Below are 25,555 nucleotides of genomic sequence, written 5' to 3'. Positions count from 1 at the left end.
ATGTGGCCGCAGGTATCTTACAGGTTGCTCCTGATGATGTGAACTAATTACTCCATATTAAAGTTCTTTAGCCTACAGATAAACAAAAAGTCCTCATCAATCTCTTCTTTTACACTGTCAGTGCTCCCTCCTCTTTTTTAACATGAAAGGAGTGGAAGAAAAACCTTACTCTCTGGAGCTTACAGTTATTTTATCCACCACAAAACACTGACCTTGATCTGAACTAATTAGGTTTGCAATAGATTATTAATACGAGTTGGTAAGGTGGAATTTTGTCAGTATTAAAAGAAGCCTTTGAAGATAACAGCCATTTACACTTTCATGATCTCATCCCAAGTGCTCAGAAGAAAGCCTATAAACTAATAACGTAGAATTCATCCAGGGGCACTCTGCACACACAGTGGAGTATCACTTTCCAAACCCTTATTCAGGATGGCAAATGAAATCTGCTTGGATTCTTTTAAATTCCAACACAAATCAGGATTAAAACAACTTTTGGTAATAAGCAGATCTCTGATGATCTAAAGACACACTGGTTCATTTTATTGACTTAGAGAAAGTAAGTGACATATCAAATGCAACCTTCATACTTTAACAACTGAGGTCACCTTGAGAAAAATGATACTGAGCCCAGTGGTATGAAGCCTCTCTCCAGAGTGCAGCTTTGATTTACAAGGTGAAGTAAGGTCTTCTTCATGTGAACGTATATTTGTAAAGTCAGTTTGACTTAGAATGATGCATGGACTTTTTAAAAAGGAGGTAACTAAGAAACTGTTGGTCATTATAGTACTAAACTAAAATGGACTTGTTGAAAACTCTATTAAATGATCTGCTCCTCTAAACTGTCAAGCTGGTTTTGAGGAGATCTGCAAAACTGAAATGGAAAATGAGTCAAACCCAGAAGTATGTGCTGAAAGCCCCAACTCACTGGGTTGTCAGGGGCACTCAGTCCAGAAATACATTTAAAATACCATTTAAGAAATGCTTTGCTTCCTTTACGAAATCCCTTGGCACTTGCCGTGTAGCCGAGGAATGCAGCATCCTGCTGCGGTGTGGCCATCACTGATTCCACCCAACCTATGGCCCTGGTGAGTGGCAGCCGGATGTCTCCCCTGACTTCCCCTGAATCAGAGAGGCTGGAGGTGTACAGCCAGAGGAAGAAAGATTAAAAGGAAGGTACAGACTCATCTCCTTGTTCAACCCTTTGCTGCATTTGTGGGAGCAGGAGTGCTGAAGACATGCATTAGATCCAGCTCAGCCTGCGTGTTCACTCTACAGGCCATCTTTAAATGTTACACTGATTGATTTCAGAGCAAGCTAACTCTAAATCTGAAGGGCAAAAGATACAGGCAGCATGAGCTTTGAAGTTAAAAGTACTTCTCTCTTTAGTGTTACTGAAGATGCCAAGCAGCTGCTCAGTGAATCAACAGACACAGAAGTTGTTGCAGGGCTGAAGCCCCTCGGCAGTCCTTCATAGACATCATAGAATCACAGAATGGTTTGGGTTGGAAGGGAACTTAAAGATCACCTATTTCCAACCCCCCTGCCATGGGCAGGGACACTTTCCACTAGACCAGGTTGCCCAAAGCCCCATCCAACCTGGCCTTGAACACTGCCAGGGAGGGGGCAGCCACAGTTTCTCTGGGCAACCTGTGCCAGTGTCTCACCACCCTCACAGGGAAGAATTTATCCTTGTATCTAATTTATATCTACCCTCTGTCATTTTAAAACCCTTACCTTTCATCCTATCACTACACTCCCTAATAAAGAGTCCCTCCCCATCTTTCCTTTAGGCCCCCTTTAAGTACTGGAAGGTGCTATCAGGTCTCCCCAGATCCTTCTCTTCTCCAGGCTGAAAAAGCCCAACTCTTTCAGCCTGTCCTCATAAGGGAGGTGCTCCAGCCCCCTGACCATCTTTGTGGCCTCCTGTGGACCTGCTTGAGCATGTCCATGTCCTTCTTATGTTGGGGCCCCCAGAGCTGGACACAGCACTGCAGGTGGGGTCTCACGAGAGCAGAGTAGAGAGGAAGAATCACGTCCTTCAACAAGGTCCTCCCTTCCAAAGCAAGGTGCCAAAAATGAGACCCCTGAATAAGCAAGCGCAGGGCTTTGAACATGAAGGGCTCAGCCAGCAACGCCATGGACGCACACTCTCCCTGAGGGCGATCAGGGTGGGGTCTGTCCAGCTGTGCCCATCTACACCACCCATCAGGGCAGTGATGCCAGGAGGTGACGGTGACCCAGTGGGAGCCTGCTGACACCCTGACTGCTGTACACCTCCCTGACACTTCTCCTGGAGCTCTTCCTGTGGGGGACCTGTGACAACCAGGCTGCTCAGAAACATGCACTGTTGCCCTAACATACGTGTACCTACATCCCCATCATAATTTCTGGTTTGTGTGCAGGTGGGTGCTACCAGAATGGGTGGAGTAAAGAATAACAGTGTTAAAGGAAAATTGTAATCCAGTATAGAAAAGAAGTGTCAACACATGTCAAATGTTGCAAAATGTCCCAGTGTGGAAGAAATAAAGTAATTCCCAGTATTAACCAACAAACAGCTGTTGTGTTGCCAGACTGAGGAAGATTTCTTTTTGGAAAAGAAAGTTTTTCATATAAACATTTAATATAAATAACAATTTTGTTTCATTCTCTGTATTAAACATCTTAAAAGTTAACCTTTAATATACTAAACACTTCTTAATGGCTTGAAAAGTCTAGCTTGCTATAAGCTCTTTTCAAATTACACCCAGTGACTAGCCTGTCTGCTCAGAAATTTCATGTAAAATTATTTTTCCTGTTAGCAGTTACGAACCTATGAAACACTGACACATCAAAAACTTTTTAGAAGCTTAGCTAAACACAGCTAAACTCCACTGAATGTGCTGAACTGTACAGTTTTACACAACTGGGGCATGGAGAGTAAGATCACAAGTCATCATTATAAGCAAAAGGAACTCTTTCCTATTTAAGAAACTATCTCAAAGCTAAACATAATTGTGATATGTAAGCAAATATTAAATAATGGTTTAAGTAAGAGTAAGACAAAATAAAGCATTTACATTTAATGTAAAAATCCAATGTGATTGCAAGGAACAAGGTTACTGTAGGTTATAGACTGTTGGTTTGGTCAGGGAAAAAAAAATTCAGAAATTGTCCTAATTGAAATACTTTTTACACCTACATTTTCACAATTTTAAAAATAGGCAACATTTTGAAACAATTCATTTAAATTCAACCAGAAATGAAATTATATATTTCTGTTGTTTTGCAGTTGTTGATATTTTGGGACTGCCAGAGAAACAAAACAAAACCCCATTCATTTATTTGTGCAGGTCTTTAATCTGTTTACATTAATATGCTGTATTACTCATTTTTTCCCCAACATGATCCTAAAATGATTGTTTAGCTACACTCACATTATTCTCTCCTGCCAGTGAATTAAATATGAAATGGTTTATTCCCTGTCCTCCAGCAGATCTTCCCCCATCCTCATAGGCTCATTTAGCCAGTCTGAACTTACAGATAAGCTGATGATGAGACACTAGAAGGCAAAACCAGACAATTAACTAGGCAAATGTTTGAAGGATTTGGACCCTGCGGCAAGAATGCTGTTTACTGAAAACTGAAAGCACCATTTCTACTTAGTACAAGCCAGTGTGTCTGAACTCAGCAGTTCTGGATAGTGGCCACCAGTGGACTCAGAGCAAGGTTTATAGGTGTAAGATAACATCATGCTCCTGTCTGCATTTCATCACCGCAGGGCCTTTTTCTGTGTTCTTAAACAAAGGCATGCAAGTACCAACAGAAGTATACTTTACCATCTGTCTTTATATTCACTCATTACATAGTTAATCATTTATTTTTATGCTGAAGACCACCCTGGCAAGGCGCAAGGGCAGATCCTCAGCTGGCCTAGTTAGTAGAGCAAGGCCAACTTACATTGGCTGAAGACCTGTCTTTTGGTCTAATTCTGCACCTTTCAAAACTCACTGGATATGAGCAGGATTGCAGTGCCTCCTGCTCTCCTTTCTTCCTTCCTAATTTCCTCCTTGAAAGATGTTTTTGGGCAAAGAATAGAGACTGCAGTAAAAGTCAAGATGAGGAGGAACGAAAACACAATTCTGTGTTGCATTTCACACTGTTCCTCCCACTGAGCCCTTCATCTACCCACTCCCATCCGCAGAGCCCTGGTGATGCAATCAGTGACGGCGCTGGCAAAAATGGAAGAGATCAGGCTGGGAAATGTAGAAAAAGGCATGGGAAAGCTGTTGAACTGTACAACCAGTCTTTCACCTGGACAGGTGGACCCAGTCACAAACACCACGCAGCAGTTCTGCTGACCCAGAAGGCTCAGTTAGCCTTTGATGGCAAACAGGTTTGTGGGAAGAGTCTAGGAGGCCACTTTGTAAGGAGTGAACTCCTGCTTCAAGAAAATGCTCAGCCGCATGCCTGTTGCCTGAATTGGTGAAAAATTGGCATTAACATAGTAAATGGAAAAAACACTCCATGGGCCAGGACTGCAGCCCCTGGCTCCTGCTGCCACTCACTCTCAGTGGGAGAAAGGCACACAGAAAGGGCAGGAGAAGGCTCTAAAACATTACATTTTCCAGAGGAGGTACATCTAAGACACCCGTGCAACAGAACTGGAGGAGGAAGAGTGAATGAAGGGAGACCACAATGGCAAAATGGATGACCAAGACAAAGACCAGACTCCTGCCTTCAACTCACGAGTGAATGGTGTCTGGAGCCACGCTGATCCTCCACCCAGGCTGAGCTGCTTCAGTGCCAGGAAGCAGAGGATCTCAGCCACGCTGGCATCTGAGCCCAGCACCTTTCACAACCTCTGAAATGTCAAGAAATGGTCCCAAAATGCTAAGTAAACAGCACACGTGCTAGGCATGCTGATAAGAAGCTATTAATAGCGCTAACCCAGATGGAGTTAAACTTTCCAGTAAGACTGCAACAAACTAGGTGCCTATCTCCCATGCTTAATCTATCAGGCATGGTCCTACAGAGAAAGTCTCTGGAGACCAAGCCTTAGTCACATTCAACTGCCAGCATTAAGCTATACTTTCCATAAGCACGCCACTGGCTTTGTTTTGTAAATATATTTTCCCATAAAGAAAAGAGGGGCATGCTGCATCCAAGTATGGGGAACATGCCTTGTGAGGAGACAGCATTTCCTCAGTCCTCCCTTTATTTTTTTTCCTTCGTCTTCAAATATGAAAAATAAGTTGTGTGACAGCCTTTGGTGGAGATGTGTGCAACAAGGCCTTCATTGTCTCAGACAGGTGTGAGATTGGAATTGATTCAGCGCCAACAACCCCAGTATCAGAGCCAGCTCTGTGAGCTGAAAACATACACCAACCATCCAGTAATACCACTGCAGCCAGCCAGAGACTCAACAATTTAAGGCTTAACACACACACAACATAAATCAGATGAGGATGTACCAGCCAACCGTCAGCTTCCTGGGCAGATGCCTGCAGACCGTCTGTGCAGATCAGACCTTGCCTGTTTCAGTTATTGGAAACTTTTTTTTTTTTTTTTTCATATAAAGATGAGAGGCTGGGTGGAGCTGCTAGCTCAGACACATTTACATTTGCCCTATCTTGCCCCAACAGCCCTCCTTTGCTTGCTGTTTGGAGGCAGTCCTTCTTGTAAAGTCACTTTATTCCAAGTGCAGCAGGGAAGGAATTACATCTTGGGGAAATGTTTAATGTACAAATACAAAAATCACATGGACATGCACTCAGTATGCACCACCCTCATGAAACAAAACCGATCCCTTCCATGGGAGTTTAGGAGACTCTGAACATGATCAAACAAGCACAAGAATTAACACAGCTGTTTCAGCTGTTTCTCTTTCTTTCTTTCTTTTTTTTTTTTTTTTTTTTTTTTTTCCATGGATATATTTCCTTTACTTTTCCAGGAAAACCTGTTTTCATACTCTCCTCTCTGCCTTTACTTCTCTCACCTGCTTCAGTCTAGTCCCTGCTCTACATCTGGATGCGTTAGTCACTCTGGTGAGGGCAAGAGAGGTCAGTGCTGGTGGCCTCCTGCCACCTCGGGCTAGGCACGTGCAAGGAGAGATCCCATGTGGCACCTCGCCACCTTGGGCTCAGTCACCCATGGGTGACCCACAGGTGCACTGGTCATGGCCAGGCCCCCCGCTGTGCCAGAGGCATCTGGCAAACCTTGCTCTGCCCGGTTTCTCCCTACGCCCCAGCAGCATAATTTTAGCTGCCCTTAATCCCAGCTGCAAGCCGTTCTCCCTTCTCCAGCTCCTCCATCCTCAGGGAGCACACGGGGCCCCTGCATTTCATACCACAGACGGGCAGCTCTCGCAGTCCATTGCTACACGAAAAGGGGGACTGGCGGGAGGCTTCACTGGGCCAGGGCTGACTCTTGCAGGTCCCAGGCTGGTCCCATGCCATGTCCACCTGCGAGGCTTATCTGCTGGGCGGGCAGTGGGAGAGGGCTTGCAAGGGTGGAGACCGGGGAGCGCCATCAACACAAGAGCCTGGCACAAACTCACAGGTACGTGCTTAAAAGCTGAAGGAAGGTGAAAGAGAGCTTTTCAAAAAAGTATTTGCAGAGGAGGGGTAAAAATTACAATACACTAGAGACCCATTTGTATCTAGGTGAGCGTTAGTTGGCAAATCTTGGTTTACACTCACTTGAAATGTCTCCCTCCATTTTCTGTGGTTCCTTTTCAAGTTAACACCAGTATTCACCTTTATGATGTATGGCAGAGCAGCACTGTTTTCTGGTGGGTACCTTCCCCGTGATCTAATTAATACTGAGTTCGAATTTGCAAACGGTTTTGCATGTAAAATTGCTCATGTATATATAAATCTAAAGGATATCAAAGATGCTATTCTTCTGAGCTTATTCACATGCTTTACTACAGATCATCGTTTGGACTTGACGTTTTAAAAATTAAATATACTTCAGTAACCTTATGCAATGAGAACTGAAATCATCATAAACGCTATACTGCTCAGCAGCTGTAAATCATCGCTACACTACTAAAACAAAGAATCACTTCTGACAAAATGTTGTCTTTCCTACAGGCCAAAGGACATAGCAGTTTACAGCAACTTCTCTGGATACTAGAAACTCGTCAGTGAATAAAGCAGTGAATATAAAACTTTTTGCAATGCAAAGGGTTTTTTTGTTTCATTGTTTTTTTTTGGTAACTATCACGTGAATTTTATCTGCCACAAGCTAAGGAAACCTAAACTGTGCAAGTCATATCTAAAAGTTCTAGTAATTGTAATTATTTAAAAATGCAGAGGATGCAGACTACAATGATTTATATTCTAAAGTGTGTCTAGTGAGCTGGTTCCATTACGGGGTACCTAATCAAAGACATTAAAAACATCTCTTTTTGGAGATATCCAGGCTCCCTGAAAGTGCCTGAAACTGAGCACCAAATCCTGGAAGCTCTCGGAATCACTGATCTTGAACTTAGTATCTTGCCCAACACAGATAAACCAAGAAAACCTCTGAAACAGACCTGGGCACTTATTGCTGGAAATCAAGCTGACCCTGACAGCAAAACCACATTTTTTTAATGGATCTATTTCATACGCTTTTGTTTTTCAGTGCTTTTGTAAGAAGAGTTATATAAATAGAATGAAAACTGTCAGACAGAGACAATTGTCTATTTGACGATATAATGTGCTCTTCCCCACATAATTGATTGTTTTACCGAGACATCCAAGTCCATTGTTCTTTGCATGTGAACAATCTCCATTTATAGGGGTCATAATATACTGAATACACAGGGAAAAAGTATAAATAAGTTTGCTAAGGGTGTACTGTGTACTCAGTCATGTAAAAGGAGCCCTGTGAACCCTCTAACCACGTGGGATCATTAGAGAAGATCTGCTTGATGCAACACCTTGTTAAAGGCATGGCAGTGGGAGAGACGAGGGCATGTCTGCACTTGATGCTTCAAAAGGAACCCCCTGCCCCATGCACAAATCCCAGTGGTGAAGAAAGAAGAGACTGAACCAGTCCTCCTGAGTGCAAAGCCCCTTTGCTGCTATGAGCACGGGTAGCTGCTGCAGCCTCCTGCGGAGCTGGAGGGGTTGATTTCACTCCATCCAAATCTAGCTGTCTGCATCATCTGCATACTGAGGTGGGGGTTTCACCTCAGAAACAAACATTTGAATACTAACTCATGTGCTAGTCTTCCTCTTTCCTCATTTGTTTTCTAGATGTCAAATAGTATGGGTGTCTGTGGTCACTCTGCTCTAACCCCTCAACATTTCAAGTTTGGAGGGGCTCAGTTCAGTATTTGAGGGAAAAGAATTCATTCAATTACAAAATCAAAGTGGTATCTTTTGGCACATGGGCATCAGCTGAATAATAAACTGGTTTCAGTGGGTGTTTGTTTTTAGGGTAAGGAGCTCTTATTTATTTTTTGTTTGTTTTATTTACCATGGAAGGTAATTTGAGCTCTGGTATCAAAACATGTCATGTTCTGCCAAGAGGGGATTAAAGAGGAGAATGCTATGGAAAGAAACTGGGTTTGTCAGTGAAGAACTGAGAGAGATTTTATTTACTGGAGTTTTGCAATCAGTGCTTTTAATCTTCCTCACAATTGGGCCATTCAAAGGCCAAGAATATGCTTCAAGGGCCAGTGAGGAATAACCCCAAAACCAAGAAGTAGCTGCCTTAAATGCTGAAATGCTATCAAACACATGGCTATCCCAAGTTCAGGACAGTGGAATATTTGCTTTAGCCATCTCCAGCACGCTGATGCCATAGGTGAGATTTGGTTCTAGGCAAAAGCAGTGGTGAGCCAGAATAACATGTTTCCATGGAAAAGTAAGGGATCCCAGTGACCCAGCTAATCTCAACAGCAGACAGAAATGCCCCCTGAGGTACAGTGCATTTAAGCTGCCATCCAGACGCTGAGCCTCCTCAGTTGCCCCAGAAATGAGGAAGAGAGAATAGCAGGCAGAGGCTCCACCTTGGAGGGGTGACTCCAGCACTGCTGTACCACGAGAGAGATAAAGGAGCAAGAAGAGAAGTGAACCCAAGTAATTAATTCTTTTCTTTGGCTATCACAGTGACCACCAAGAGCACTAACAGTAGGCTAGTAACATCAGTGCCGGCACAAGATTACTGCACTGGGTCAGAGAGCAGCTCCACTTTTGCAATGACATAACGGAGAAGGGACTTTGGCACACTGAGTGGAAGATGACAAAACAAAACAAACCAGAGAGGATCACTGTGCAAGTTAAAAACTGAACTGGGGATACTTGTCCCTGCCTGCAAGCTCTGTTTCTCTTAGCAGTACCCATCAGCTCAGTGTTGTTCTCATGTGGTAAAAGACATGGACTGATTAATGAAAAATAAAACTGTGTCTGGGCACAAGTTGCCAAATTTTATAGCTGCCTAAAGATTCAGCTAGATAGCTAGAGGGATTTCCAAAGGCATCTCCATAGCTGTCACTGATTTCTCTGTGGCTTAGGTGCTTGGGCACTATCAAAAATTTTGCTAAGACACCTTTCTGGTGTGCTAAGTTTTCCTAAATACTCTGTAAAAAATTAAGCTCTAGATAGCTTGCCAAAAGATACACAGAATGACTTTGATGAAACTTGGAACAAAATACAGATTTCTCAACTTCTCAATTTCTGCTTCTAACCCAAGATTTCCTTTTCTTTCATTAAAGTCATTCTTTAGGATGCTTTCTGTGGAGGAGAAAAAGGGAAAAAAGCAGAAGAAAAATTTGTGTAAGTGGAGATGTTGCTTGGGGATTGAGAACATATTTGTTGCCTTATCTAGTGCTTTTTTAATCTCAGGAAGTGCCAGGCAATTGGACTATGAAGATTGGTATCTTTTAAATATATCGACACTTGGAAATCTTGGGGATTAAACACCATTACATAACTCTTTCCATTGGTGCCTGAAGTTGATGAAAATGCTAAACAATTTCATTTTTTTTTTTTTTTTTTTTTTTTTTCTCCCCTAGAGCTGAATGTGAGGAGGTAGAGGAGTCTCTTAAGCAAGGCTTATTCCCTGGAGCTGGGCGTGCTGCCTGCAACTCGAGCAGGTGTTGAGGAACTGGCTTCCTCACCTCACTCTGCCCCAAGTGGGAACAGATGGAGGAGGCACAAATCTGTGGCTGAAAGGGATGAATCCTCGAGGTACATGGAGGGGGTGGCAGGACAAATTCCTGCCACCCTCAAGTGGGCAAAGTCTTCCCCTGAGCAGGCAAAGCACGAGGTCTCCAGCACTGGTGCTGAAGAGATGGCTGAGCCTGCATCCCAGTTGGGATTTATACAGAGAACTGCTGAAGACCTGGTGGTCCACATGGGAGTAAGGAGAGCACTGGGAGTTTGCAGGCAGAGGTTTTATCTTATCACTGAAATCTGACAGGGCAAAGACCTGAGAAGATCCCCAAGCATCCTCCTGGCTGTCTTGGAGAATGAAATGTCCCTTGTTTCTCCTCGGTGAAGCCACAAGTGCAGAGAATTGATTGAATGGAAGAAAATATGGGCCCTCAGAGTATCTCCTGGGCCTTGCAGACCAGCCACATCTTGTGTACTGCACTTACATAACATAGCAAGATCCACCTTAAATTACGTCTTTCTGTCTCTGATAGCCCCTGGAAGGCTGCCAGGGCTGCTTTGATACCTAGGAACCATCTTCTAATTTCCAGTCTAAATTCATTGATGGTCAGTTTACAGAATAACCACTTCTTCTTGAGCCAGCATTATCTTTCAGCGCAAATGGCTCTCCTCCCTCACAAGCATTGAACGTCTGCTGTGTTTATTGACTGTAATTATCTTCTCTCTCAGCCTCTATTTTGGCACACTGGCTAAACCCAGCTCTGCTAACTTCTTTAAAGTAAGGTCTTTATTCCTCTTGTCATACTAACATCCCCCTTTGCACTTGCTGACCCTTGAATTAACTTTTTCTTGAACACTGGGTGATCATTATTTTGTCTGGACCTCAGATGAAATTTTTCTAAAACTTTTTATACTGCTATTAATACAGTAGCCCACCTATTGTATCTCAAAACAGCAAAACTCATGGCCCACTTCTGGCAGGGAAGGAGTGAAGAGAGACATTTCTAATGCCAGACAGAGGGAATTCCTCGGGACTGTTCTCGTTCCTGGGCTGCTGCTGGGCATAACCACCCCTCTCATGTGTCACAGCACAGCCGGCCCTGCAGATAAGCAAAGTCTTGGCGGAGATAACATGTCACAGTAACAAAATTTTATCCCTGTCAAAATTAATATTTGGAGAGGACCCAAATGGCATTATGAACTTTACAAATCAAATGGAAGACATGCCTCTTGCTGTAAGAAGTCTATTTCTACATGGGATGAAATGACTGAGTAAAAAAAAAAAATATTGAGCTGGAGCCAAGGAAAAATAGACACTATGAAACTGTGTGTAATTTAATTATATTAGCACATATTGTGTACATCTTTAGCAGACTAATATTTTCTAATCTATGCAATATATTCTGTATATACTGTAACCTCATTCTTGAAGATACAAATATGGAGGATGCTAGCTTCATAGCAAAACCAGAAGTCTCACTTGGCCAGAAATGCTACACAACTTACTTCTGTGCTTCTGCAGATGGCAAGAGTCACATTTCTGGTGCTCCCTTTTAGTTTATGCTTTGAAGCAAACTTCCTAAGGCATGCTCCAGTTTGGTCGAAACAAAGTAACTCTGGACAAAAATGAGAGCATCTGTGCCTGCAGAGCTACAGGATGGGTTCAGACAGCCTTAAATCACAGGTTAAATTCACTTAAATTCAGACAGGTTTATATATATCTGTTAGTAGGGGTTGTGAAAAAGGAGATTTTTTTTCCCCAAAGTGGACTTCTATTAGACTGAATGAAAGAAGAATTGTTTTACACATGCTAATCCTGTTCACATGCTCATGTGCTCATCTCTTCAGATGCAAGCTGGTTTATGACACGATGAATAGACAGCAGGGTGAGTCTGCTCCTAATGACTGTACCCCTTAAAAAGAATAACTGAGGAGGTTACTCATGGCATTATATAGAAGTATTATCTGCTGAGCAATAGCAGCGAATCAAAGAAACATATTGTACTTTCAGTAAAAAGATATTTCTCTCTATAAAATTTCCTTTTTGAAAGAGCCAGTTGGAACCCTTCCAGATAAACAGATTTGGTTTGCAAAATATTTTGGGAAAAAGTCACTATTTCAACAAACTTCCTGTGACGTCCTGGTGGTGGTGGCACTCAAGCTCTGGGTTCACGTCACTGGAGTGGCTTCACCTCCTTCCCTTTCCCCACGGGGGAGGTATTTGCTGGCTACTGGCATTGGAAAGAGGGGAAAGGAGAAAGAGCATCTCTCCCCCTCTCCCAGAGTGGGCTCCTGGCACCCATTTGCCACCTTAGCCGCCCGCCTCAGGAGATGGGCGATGGAGAGGAGGTCCATCAAAAGGGATCTTCCCTGGCTGCTAGCAAAATGTTCACAACCTGGCTCGTGGTGGGGAAACTGTACTCCAGGGCTGGGGAGGAGGGCTCTCACACATTCAGGAGAAGTGCTGGAGTCGGGGAGCTTGGCAGCCCCAGCCATGCTGATTGGAGATATACCCGCTGCCAGCTCCCACACTGCCCGTGCTGCCTGCGCTGCTCACGCTGCCCACCGGCGTGTTGGCGCGACTCACCCCCACTACTCCGCTGGCCAGGGGGAGGCAGAAGTGGTGCTGGTAGGAAAGGTGCCAAGCTCAGGCAGCACTTGCTCAACATGCCAGGGAACGTATTTTGGGATGGAGAGGTCAGGTGGTTAATCAAGTGGAAACGGGATGATATGCTGTTAAAATGTCATATACTTGCTCTGCAAGCACTCTGGGTTAAGGAAAGATGGGGAGATAGAGATGTGTCCAAAGAGAACATAAAAATATTGGTATTTAGTGTATTGCACAATGAAAAGAGTTGGCGAGTCCCTACTCTTGAGAGCTTGTTTATCTGTTTTGGCAGGGAGCTATGAGCACGTCACTCTGGATTCTCAAAATGTTCTGAAAACTGCATTTTGCAAAGGCAGAATGACAGCCCCGTTGAAGCCTGCTCTGAAATGCTGCTCTGTGAACATTTCTAACTCTATTAACCTACGGCCTATTAAGCTGATTTAAAAGTGGAAATATTAAAAATCAGGGCAGGATACAGCCGTAGTAGGAACAAAGCCATTTTAATTCCCTGGGCTTATATGTCGCCCTTGACTCTACTCCTGTGTTTCACCGGTTCATGGGAACCCTGATAAACTTGGGCTGTTTTTTGTGGAATGAGATTACGATAGCAAGGACCTTGAAATGTCTCTTAAACAAAGCGTATTGCACCTGGAGGAAGACAAAAGGCTGGCTTGTAACAAAATAATCTCTCAGTCGTTATGTTTCATGCTAATTCAAAGAGCTGATTTTTAAATGATCTCTCTTGCTTTGCTATTGGTGCTAATTCTACTGCTTCACTTAAAGATCTGTCAGCAATTTTATTACAGCCTCTTGTTTCGAGAGATTTTAGACTTGGTCGTAAAAGCATGGTCCCAGCTGAAACTTAACATATAAGGTTACAAAATTAAAAAAAAAAAAAAGCAAGCTAGAAAACAGATATTTTTAAGGCTATAAAAGCATAGAACGAACAAGAAGCATGTAGCATGTAGCTAAAAGTGATTACAATGATTATTTATTTTCCCTAGACAGAAGAAATAGTTTTATTTTATTCATTTTTTTTAACCTATGGGTAATCAATAAGTCACCAGTTGGAAACATTGTTTGTGCTAATTTTGGAAAAAAAAATATTTAATTGCACATGGTTTTGGATGATATTCCTAGCCCCACTACTTAGAAATTTATTTATGCAATTTATTAAATCAATATCAGTGACTCCAAAAGAATACCTTCATGGCCTGATGACTTACACATTTGAAATATTTCTATTGGCAATAAAAAAAAAATTATACTGTAAGGGAACCATATAAATTTGTATTTATGTAAAACTCCTGAATTACAGATCTACCTACTCTGGTTAACATTAACCACTGTAAAATTAGTATTTAGTATCTTGTTCAGGTCGGTGTTAAAAGAAACTCAACCATAATCATAGTTAGATAGATCTATTTATAGATATTATATATATAAACATAAATGCTCATCAAGGGTCTTACCTAAACTTTCCCAAACAACACTTCAGCACAGCTTACATGGCTCTGTCTATTTTCTTTTCCCCTCTGTACAAAGGAAGGGGTGAGTTAAGGTTGAAGTGTTGGCCGGGTTTGGAGCTTTAACTGAATATCCTTAGTCTGTGCATGTAGGTCAAATCCTTTGACATTTTACGCTTGGTACTGGGACAAAGTAATCTTTCAACTTAAACCATGTGTGATGTGGTGGAAGCTTTTTCTTCCCTTCTGATCCCCTTTGGTCTGTGAATCGGCTATGGTTAGATCTCTTAAATGAACAGGTGTACTTTCTCCCTCCCTGTGATATGAAAGAAGCATAAAACTCGATTATAGCAATTTATGGTCTCTTAACTTGCTTGGACTTGTATCCATGACACAAGCAGCTTTATGCTCAAATTCAAGACTTGGTAAAATAGGAAGTTAAGATTAACCTCAATCCTTTTTATAGATGAAAACCTCAACAAATAAACAGTGGTTTAGTGGCATGGCAACCTGCCCCTTTAAATCCAAGAACTAGTCTGAGATGTCTATTTTGAGTTGGTTTTGTTTTTTAACAGAAGATAATTGGACTTGGATGAATACAGTAGCCCGTGATTCATTACTGGTGTGAGTTAAAACAAAGTTTAATGCTACTACTTGGAAGTTAGCAATGTATGGGGTTTTATGCCTTATTTTACGCCTATATAAAAAGCATTCTGTGCTCTCTTCAGTGAGAGAGTTTCAACAAAAGTGTTTCAGGATGCAAAGCTGCGCGGATAGGTATAGCGATGCTATGGAGCAGGTCAGAAGTGTTTTTGTTTTGGAGGCCTGTGTTCTGAAATGTAGCTGTTTATTAAAAATGGAAATTTAAATATGTCAGCTCTCTAGAGGTCACATAAAAGATCAGTCCAAAAACCAACCCAAAAACTTTGAACTGAGGAAAAAATGATGGTGGTGGAGCACCTTCACACCCTAGCCCTTTTCCCCTGCTGTGATAGCATGACCCTGAAAAGACGATCCCTAGAAATTAAAAGGCGTCTGCAGCAGAGACAGTCCCAAATGAGGGAGGCTTCAGTCTGGGGCTTATTTTACTGATAGAGACTGCAAGCCTCAACAAATTGTTCAACACACACATTTTGGAGGCAGAGGGAAAGGGGAACGAGGAAAAAGCAGCCCAGTAGGTGAAGAGGAGGTATCAATGAGGCAATGGTAGCAGTTTGATTGCTATAGTTTTCTGAGCTACGTCCACAGGTAAAATGCATTAAAATCTTGTTTGCAAAGAGCAAAGCAGAGCAACGTACTATTTCTGGAGAGAGCAGCTGAATCCCTGGCCGAGCGTGAAAAGACTACTGCTCTCAAGTCGTACGAGTGAGGGACTTCCACAGGGAGCCAGGGAAGAGGGATACTCGACATTAAACCTGATACTCTGCTAAGCATATAGTGTTCCCAAGAAGCTGAAGAATGCAAGTCTGCGACCGATACCTCCACCCACGTAGCTGCTGGCTGCTGAGCAGCCATAATAATATGTGTGTTTTCTTTTACGGGAACAGAGCTGTGCGCAAGACAAACCCAATGTGGTTTGCTCTGCAAATCAGAAAATGAAGTGAGGGGACTGCCAGGGGCTGGGAGAGGTGCAGGATTGGATCTTTCACCTGAGCTGAGCTGGCATGGCTCCCTGGAGGGAAGGAGCTGGGTGGTCCTTCCAACTGTATTTTGGCCCACCTCTTTCTACAGTACAGTACATGACAATGTCTTGATTTTTTTCCCATGCTTCTCAGAAATGCCTGCTTCTGCTCACAGCAAAGTCAAGTTCAGTTTTGCAGTAGATGCCACTAACCCAAAGAACTTCCTACCCCTGGGAATAAAAGGATATAACAAGTGTTTGCCTTAGGTGAGTGATAACCTTTTCTACACGCAACAAAGAGTACTCTGGTTTTAAAAATAAATGCCAAAAAAAGAACTTACTCTGATTTGCGGTAACTATTCCTCCCCAAAACCCCAGCAGAAAACCCCGACTAAGGTCATTTCATTCTGGCTGGAAGAATAGAGGAAAACTCCATTAGGAACAGTGCTCGCTAAAACTAATACTGTCCTGCAACCTCCCCTGGGCACATCTCACTATGAATCTGCATTTTGATACACATTTTGCAGAACATGTATCAGCTGACAGTTTAGACCTGATTCACTGCTCACTGTGTTCCAGCTGATCCTAGGGACACAGTTGGTTTTAGCAGGGACAGACTCAGCTCTAGCAGTGGCAGACAAGTTTTCAACCTAGATGTCTTGGTTTCACTGGCATCATCTGAGCCTGAGCCTCAGAGGAAAGCAGACTCCCGAGTCACTGTTTTGCAGGTTTTCATTCAGATAAAACCCACTGGATAACCACCAGCCACAGAAACACTCTCAAACCAGCCTGCCCATATTAATGTCTTAGCACTAAGAGGTTGTCTTCAGGGGACAAAGCACTTTGCAAAGCTTTCTTTGCGGCTGCCTTCCTGGGAAAGGTCAAAGCAAGGCCTTGACGTCTTTGCTCTCACACTCAAGCACCCAATGTAATTGATAAATTTCCATTGGGAAATACACCTACACGTAGAAAAAGGCCTGGCATAATGCATCTTTGCAAGAAAACAACAAGCTTTCAAGATGTCACGGTTCTAGCACAGGTGAGGTTAATACCATGAGCTGTACTGATGACAAAAAGACAAGACAGTACGGACCCCTTAAAATCTGTCAGGTCTTTAGAAATACAGATATATATTAGGAGGCCCCTCCTTTCACTCATTAAAGGCTCTCACTCATTAAAGGTGGCCAAGGAGAGTCCAGAAGAGATGGAGGGACAGTGGGGCAGCGCCTGCAAGCCCCCATGCTCCACAGGCTGGTGGGGTGGATGTGGGCGAGCAGGGGGAGGATTTCAGGTACTTACCCTGAATCTGACTCTGAGGCTGAGGGTTAAAAGCAGTGGTGTGGTTCAAGGATGATCGTGGGTTGGGTGTGGGGGCTGGGTGGTGTGGGCTGACCCTCATGGCTGTACGACGCAACTGCTCCAGTTCACTCAGGCGCTCTGAAAAGGACAAGCTCCCGGGCTTTGTCTGCTCATCTATTTTCTGACGATGTCCTATTGTGGGAGGGGGGGGAAAAAGATCAGAAAATCTCACTGATACATGAGGTCTGTTGACTTATTTTCTTTTTAAAAAATCTTTTTTTTTTTTTTTTTAACCACTGGCAAAGTAACTAACCAGCTAGCGGCCATCTGAAATTAAATTGAAAACACCTCTCTGCAAGAACAGGAGACACAAGCAAGTCATGCATTGTAACCATATCATGGGGCAGCCTGAGACATGGCCTAGTCTGATGAGCCAGATCCACTGAAAACTGCAGTGCCTTCTTACACCTCGCACTGGGAGAGAAGGCACTTCTAAAAGGAGGACCGTCTGCGGGGATGCAAAGTGAGGAAACATTGAGTGGTCCCTGTGCTAAACCTGCACTGGAATAATTCCTCAAAAATTCATTCCCGGATTGTCATAAAATTCCATAATTGGACAAGTACTGTGGGGCTATAAAATAACAAACCCAAACAAATCCCATTTTTGGATCCTTTTGCAGTGGATTTACACACAGAAATATGAAAGAAACACCAGAAGCTGGCAGAATTGAAACTGGAATAATGAAGTCTCTCTTAGTGGCATTGGGAGCTTCAGAAACATGAGGTCCCACCAGACATCCAGCTATGAGAGAGTAGATGCTGACATTACAGCATTGGCCAGTGGTCACGGCCACGTGGGAGTTAGAGGGTCCAGCACTCCCCAGAGCAGACCTTGGAGCACGATCCCCATGAAGCTCTGGTGCTGCAGCCCACGGGGCTGGGAGGCAACAGGGAAGGTGCTGTAGAGGCCCAACTCCAGAACAGCATTGGAGCACATCCAGATTCATCTGGAAGGGCAGAGACATATCTCATCACGGGCAGGACTGGTTTCAAGATAAGCCTTAGCTAGCAGCAGTGAACAGGACTAAGGTAATGCATTTCTGTTGCCTGTAGCTGCTCTCTGCTCCGGAATCTTTTGTGTGTCAACCTGTAACCATAAAGACACCACACAGAGCATACAAGAGGGACATCTCGTCTGCTGGAGCACTTGTTCTCTGGTAGGCACTATGAAAGCATAAATTTTAAATCCTTTTTCCACCTTCTTAAGAGCTATCTTATTGTCACAACTTTGCAAACCACTTTTGTGTCCGTGGTTTCCAATCTTATGAGATATCCTTCAAAAGTGGGGTATCTTATGCTGGAAGGCTGCTGACATCACACTTTGAGGCTGAAATGGAAACCTCCCTAGCAGACTCGTGTTTGGTGAAATGTCTGAAATAGGATGGTTCAGCCATATTCCCAACCAGGCCGAATCAATACTTTCTTCATTTCCCCCCACCCCTCAATAAGGCTTTTTCTTCTTAAAGATCACAGAAAACAGCAGAAAGCCCAAAAGCAGACTCTGGCACACAAGTTGTCCTTTCAAAGACACTCTTTCCAAATGGAGGGCAATGAGTCTATGAGGACGTACCCTGACCCCACCTGTATTTACTCAATGGACTAGGATCCCAGCTCCAAAATGCCATTTTCATGCCTTCTTCTGGGGGACCTTCTTGTGGAACAGTGGATGTGATCATCCCTCCTTTAACCCCAAACCCAATCCCATTTCTGCATGTTGCATTTGTCTCAGGAAATTAGCTGCTTCATGAATCTTTGTGGCTTATGCCTTCCCCTTCTTCCCATAGGACACTGTTACCCTGATGGGACTGCATGTCAAATCTCTAGCCCAGAGGTCAAACACTTTTTTTTTCTACTTGTTCCTTTAAAGAAGGTGGCATTATCCTTGGTTTCTGCTGAACACCATAGTTTGCTGTCTATCTTCTCATGATTTTCATTTTCCTGTCTTGAAGAGTTGCCTTCTGCAGATTTCACACACAGAATCACACAGAATTGTCTAGGTTGGAAAGGACCCTGGAGATCATCTAGTCCAACCGTTCTCCTAACCCAATTCCCACCTACAGCATATCCTTAAGCTCCAAATCGACCCTACTCTTGAACACCTCCAGGGATGGGGACTCCACCACCTCCCTGGGCAGCCCATTCCAATGCCTAACAACTCGTTCTGTAAAGAAATGCTTCCTAATATCTAGTCTGAAGTTTCCCTGGCACAACTTGAGGCCATTCCCTCTTGTCCTGTCGCTTTCTACTAGGCTAAAGAGGCTCAAACCCAGCTCTCCGCAGCTTCCTTTCTGGTAGTTGTAGAGAGTGATACAGTCTCCCCTCAGCCTCCTCTTCTTCAGACTAAACAATCCCAGTTCCCTCGGCCACTCCTCATAGGATATGGGTTCCAGACCCTTCACCAGTTTCGTTGCCCTTCTCTGGACACGCTCGAGTCATTCAATGTCCTTTTTGTAGTGAGGGGCCCAAAACTGAACACAGGAATCGAGGGGCGGCCTCACCAGTGCCAAGTACAGGGGTCAGATCCCTTCCCTGTCCCTGCTGGCCACGCTATTGCTGACACAAGCCAGGATGCCATTGGCCTTCTTGGCCACCTGGGCACACTGCTGGCTCCTGTTCAGCTGGCTGTCAATCACCCCCCAGGTCCCTCTCTGACTGGCAGCTCTCCAGCCACTCCTCCCCAAGCCTGTAGCGCTGCTGGGGGTTGTTGTGGCCTTATTGAAATTTGGCCTTATTGAAACTCCTGCAGTTGGCCTCAGCCCATCACTCCAGTCTCCAGTCTATCCAGATCTCTCTGCAGATTTCTTTGCATCTCCATCCTCCTGTCAAGGAGATGGCCAGTGCTGTTCCTATGGTTAGTCCTCTCTCAACTCACAGCTACAGCATTGAAACAGATTGGCACAAAACTGCTGAAAATAACCCACCATGCCCTATTCCAAATATCCCCATAGTATTTAATACATAAACATTCATAAACATCCAGCTTCCAATTTTGAGTATCAGTGAATAAGCAGCAAAGGTCTCTGAAGAGCTCTGTATGCCCCTTACTTTACAGAGAACTCTTTCAAGCCACCCTAACAGCTCAATCAAGACACAGGACGGTTTTATGCACTAAAAGCAAAATGTGCATTTAAAAGCAGTTCCCAGTAGCTGCATTTCTAAAATTAAATTTTATAACTTGTATTATGGTTCCAAATCGCAGTGGCTCGGCATTTCTTCCTGTTGCCAGGCCCTTTGGCACAGCTTGAACTGTCTCAGATTCCACACTGTGCTGTAAATTATCCCAAGAGAGGGGGGAAAAAAATTAAAATATAAAAAGACATATTATATAGTAGTGGTTTCATCATTAAAGAGACCCATTAGGGCTTAAAAAAAAAAAAAAAGGAAGGAGGGGAGAAGCAAAGAAACATGAAAAAGACTTTTATCTGACATTCTGGTTGGTCAAGAGCAAATGCTTCATTTGTCAGCAGTGCAAAGCTGGATGCTGCCTCAAGCTTTGGGCTCCTGACCCTGGGCTTGAACACAAACACGCAGAGTCATACAAGATGTGTAAAATACCTCATACATTTGGATTATTTTAAGCTTCAGCAGGATGAACCTAGGGCTTGCAGAGCCAAGAGCCAGATCCTTCCAAATCCATCCCCCTGACGTAATTTATTCCTAATTTCAAATTTCGCTCAGACATCTTCTGCTTTTAAGTGAGTGCACCAATACCAAGTTTGACCCCATGCTGCCCTACCTTCTCCTCCTACCTCCCTGGTGCTGCCCTCCTGGCATCTGGAGTTTTGCCTGCCTGGCACAAAACCAAGCATCCCAGCAGCTCAAGCACGTGCACTAACAGCTTCACATGGAGGTGAGCGGTTCCTCTGAAGCCAACAGGACAAGGGCTGCATTAAGGCTGCTGAGGCAGGAATTAACTTTCCTGCTTTGAATCTAGCTCAGGCACTAAATTTGTGTTGAGCTGGCACACAACACAGGGCAGGGCAGACAAAACCAAGCTCGCTCTGAACAAACCAGCGAGCAGGTGGCGAGCAGGAAAAATTAACCCAGGCACAGCATCTTCCTGAGGTCCCTGTAGGGCAACCGCTTCCCAGGTCAGCTCCCTTCGAGCTGACAGGACTATCTCTGCCTGTCTCTGCACCATGCATCCACCAAGTGAAACTCCTGGACCCCCCAACCCAGCTCTCCACTGCCCCAGATCGTCCTGCTGAATTTTGGGCATTGAAGGGGGGTGTTTTGGCTAGCAGCCTCCTTCATGGGACCTCCTCTATAGCCTGGGTGAACCAGTGGTACATTGGCACACCCAAGATCTCTCATCCCTTCGGCTTGTGGAAATTGCACTCTTGTCAGTGCATTCAGGGAAGAAAGACCAGCACCAACAGGTTCCTTATCAAGGGAACTGCTGTTGTTTTCATCCATACATTGTCATTTCTGACAGGAACTACCTAGAATCCATGCCAGGCAATTGTCAATTCAATATGTAGCTCCAAAAGTGGCTCTTTTTTTTTTTGACTCCCAATCAGAAGAGCTATTTAACCCTTTCTCCCTTGCTGACTGCTGCAGGTAGTAACACAGAACCTGTTTTGCATGAAAGTCTGCAGGAGGGAAGTGAAGAACTATGTCAGAAAAATATAGCAAATATAAATGCTTTTCCCAAGCCACTATAAATGCACAGGCAGAGCTTTGCTAGGGTGACTTGTATTTTCATGTTTATTAGCTTTACTTTGAAGTTGTCCTCTAAACACCTTGCTTAAAGAGCAGGCAAGTTATCCTCAGTTCACCCCCGTAAAGCCCAGGACTACTATTATCCCACTTTTATAGGTGGAAAACTGAATGACAGAGAAATGAGGTGACTTGCCTGTGGTCAGGCAATGACCCTGTGGCCGACGCTCGCCTCCCAGCTCAGTGTGGTGACCACAAGCCCAGGCTTCCCCTTTCCAGGAGAGCAGTGTGATGCAGGATGAAAAAGAGCAGCAAAAAGGTGCTTGAAAACTGATGCGGCTCTGCTGACCTGGCAGTTTGGCCACAAGGATCTGACACTTTTGCAAATCAGATGGGACTTTATGGAAGTCAATCAAACATCTAGCTGTTAAATGAAGAAGGCCTTGGCCCAGAGCTCACAGAGACAGCTGGCTTGCCATAAGGCAGCACCACTGTCCCCTTTCCCTCTCCATGTCTCCATAGTTTTTGACAAGCATTAGTTTGAAGGTACTAGCAGAGGAAAGAAAAGGGCAGATTTTTTTTTTTCCTTGAGTTGTAGGGTCAGTGTTTGAAACACTGGTATAAATAGGACAGCCAATCTTCTTGGCTGAACTACAAGGTTTGGGGGCTTTTGGATATTTTTTTCTTTATCCTTTTCAAATGTCTCACTGAGGTCGGGCAGATTTTTTTACGCAGAATATTAACCAAGGAGGGCAGAGAAAACATTAGCTTTTCCGATACTTTTACAGCAACGTGACATGAAAGTGCTTTCCCTCTTAATGGGAGGAAAATGCAGTTTTATAGACTTTAAGAGACTGTGGAGCACTCAGCTTGGCCCATAGCCATCTGGTTGTGGCTCTGGATGTGGAAACAACAAGAACAAAGTGCCTTGGCAGCTCCCAGTTTTGTGCGCATTGGGCACTCACTGGGAATGGCTGCTTGGTCTGAGTTTCACACCATGGCTCGTCCCATGGAGATGACAGCAGCACTCTAGGCTGCCTCCAGGTGCAGAAAAAGAAACAGGTTTCCCATTACCTTCCTTTTAACCTAGTTCTTAAAAGTGTCACTAGATGCCTTTCAGGCTCAGAGGGGCAGAAGCAGGTAAATCAGAAGCTAAGGAAAGGCATCGCTATTCTCATTCTGCCAGCTGAAGCCACTGAAATTCCTGTGGGTACCCAGGGCTGTTTTTCAAGTAAACACTGCTGGAATGGATTAATGAACATTTTTTTTCTCTTTTAATCGGGTCAGGTCACAAGATGAGTACACTCTTCTGTCACCTGCTCTCATTCACTCACAAATCTGACTATTTGGAGCTGGTGCATCCAGGAAATACTAATGCCTGCAAAAGATTTGGGCTTGGGGGTCCAGGTGTCTGATGGAGACTCACTGTCTCACAGCTGCTGAGCATCCCAGCTAGAGGCAGACCCGAGCAGAAACACCACAGGTTTTCTTGTCTATCATCCACAAGTTTTCTGCCCAAATCAGCACGTTGTACTTGCGTGGAGATAGTATAAGAGGAGTTTAATTAAGCAAAGCCCTTTCTCCCTGAGGGGAGTGGAGTACCTCTCTCCTCTGCCCTCCCTTTTCCCAGGTGGAAATGGAAACGTTTCACACCCAAAAAGTGGATTATACACAGGAAAATACAGCATCTGGCCCGATTTTGCCAAAGTAGGGAGTGACTGATAAGATGCGATGCTTTGGTTTAACAGAAGCTGGCTGGTTTGGAACTGCATTGGACCTTGATCCAAGCATCTCCTCTTTTCAGGGCTATTTGTGTTCAGGTCTTTGGTCTGGTTCCAGCTCTAGTGGGGTAGAAAATAAGCCATGTTTTATTGTGTCCAATTAAGAAAGTGGTAAACATTGTTTTGTGCCATTGAGTTAAAATAAATCCAATTATTTTGTACATAGTGAAGGATGAGAAGAAAATATACTCTTTCACATTATTCTAGGAAGTGAGCATACTATATATGTCTTTAAAAAAAAGTGAATTAAAGTTTAATGCTTCTATATTACTACCAAGCTGGAAAATGTAAATGCTTGAAAGCCAACTATCCTACGTACAAAAAAGCATTTTCTTTGCTAACAACAGAAATAGTACCTTAAGTGCATAAACCAGTAATATTTTTCTCTGTGCCAGACATCCCATATATAAAATACTTGGCACACTCTTTTTTCCTGATTTCCTACCTGCACGGAAAGAGCAAGTAGTATAACTTTCCTAGGACACCGTTTGCTGTGTTTTCAAACAGACCTGACCTGATCCTGTAGAGATGTATGCACACGCTTAGTGTAAAGCACTAACCATTGCCACACGGCAGCCCACAGAGCTCTAAGAAATCACGCTTGAAAATAAAACCAATCTGTAGAGGGGTTTCCTCTCTTAGCCTTGGTCACTTGGAAAAGATTTATACCACATTCAGGCATGGAGAGGATCAGTATGGGACAGTGTCAGAGCTCACCGACCTCTTGCACAGTGTTAAAAATACAATGTAAGAAGTTCTTAAAAAAGGAATTAGACACACTGTAGGACATTATCTCTTTCCTCAGTTAAAAATATTATTGCTGTGGTAAGGAAAAATAATGGTGAAGATAGTCAGAGCTTTGAGCAGACTCATCAGCAATTATATTTTTTTGCTGTTTTTCCTAAGCACTGTACAATACAAGCCTTCTTTCCAGACAGAAGGAACATCGTGGTAGACAGGATATTATGCTCAATGTTTTCGTGCTGTGTCTGTAATTACCAGCAGAATCAGTGTTGGTCATCAGACCCAACCTGACCGTAGGCACGAGGTGGTGGGAAATGTGTGAATGAGGCTGGATATTACGTGACTCGATGACCAGGCTGACATCCAGCCACCCTGCAGAAGCAGAATGCGGAGCAATGCCAAGCACAGACAGACTGACACCGGGAAGCCCTTCCAGATGCATTTCTACTATCAGCTCCCTGGCAAAACTCACCCTTTCTGCGTCTCTGTGGAAAAATCTGCTTGTTACTCCAAGTAACTGCAGACAGACTAGATGTTTCAGGTATGATCCTTTGCTGAGCATTTAATTTTTCCACCAGGTGATCCAATCTGGCTGTGTGTGAACAAGTGTCCAGTGATACGAACAAGGTGAACAAAGATTTACAGGGCAGGTTTCCTGCTCTCTGGTAACTCCCCACTGTATGTGGAAGAAACCCCAGGTAGCTTCTTGCACCTCTGTTGGGGGGTTAGTTGGCCCCACTGTAACAACGGGCACCCTGAGCAGCTGGTGCATTTTTTCCTACATGTTTTAAGAGTAGTTAAACAATATTTTAGCATTATTTTTTCCTTACCTTTTCTTTTTTTAATCAGTGCTTTTTTTGAAAAACCACACAAACAGACACTATAGATGGCGCAAAATTTGCAATGAGAGGGAGCCCTGCCCCAGAACAAGTGAAAGCAGGTGAGAGTCTGGATCAAGCCCCTCTTGCTTGGTCTGTACTAGAAAACAAACTTTGGTTTCCTATTTTAGGTGAGTGCTCTAATTGCAGGCTGAGAGCCCTTTTTGTCAGTAATTCATTATGCAGCTGTGTTGGGAGAGCTTCAGTGGGGAATGTCTCCAGGAAGAAGGACAAGTGGAGGCTGCTGGTCTCCTTTGCTCCAGCCAGCACACTGACTGTGAGACCACAGGCTCCTCCAGGCTGGGTCCCTCCAGTTCTTTCCCTGCCTCCTGACAAACATATGAAAAG

At 43.9% G+C, this 25,555-nt stretch overlaps 1 protein-coding gene across 1 annotated transcript in view; it reads right to left on the bottom strand.

Moving 5' to 3' along the window:
- RUNX1 (runt related transcription factor 1) overlaps positions 1-25,555 on the bottom strand; it is a 69,397-nt gene that overhangs the window by 14,791 nt on the left and 29,051 nt on the right. Inside the window, exon 4 of the mRNA XM_026846541.1 lies at positions 17,086-17,277. Within this exon, the coding sequence (XP_026702342.1) occupies positions 17,086-17,277 (192 nt within the window). The remainder of the gene's footprint in view (positions 1-17,085; positions 17,278-25,555) is intronic.

This window comes from Athene cunicularia, assembly GCF_003259725.1.
Source record: "Athene cunicularia isolate RWA chromosome 1 unlocalized genomic scaffold, athCun1 chr1_part1, whole genome shotgun sequence".
In the NCBI taxonomy this organism is placed as follows: Eukaryota; Metazoa; Chordata; class Aves; order Strigiformes; family Strigidae; genus Athene; species Athene cunicularia.
This window is presented reverse-complemented; position numbering and strand designations above follow the sequence as displayed.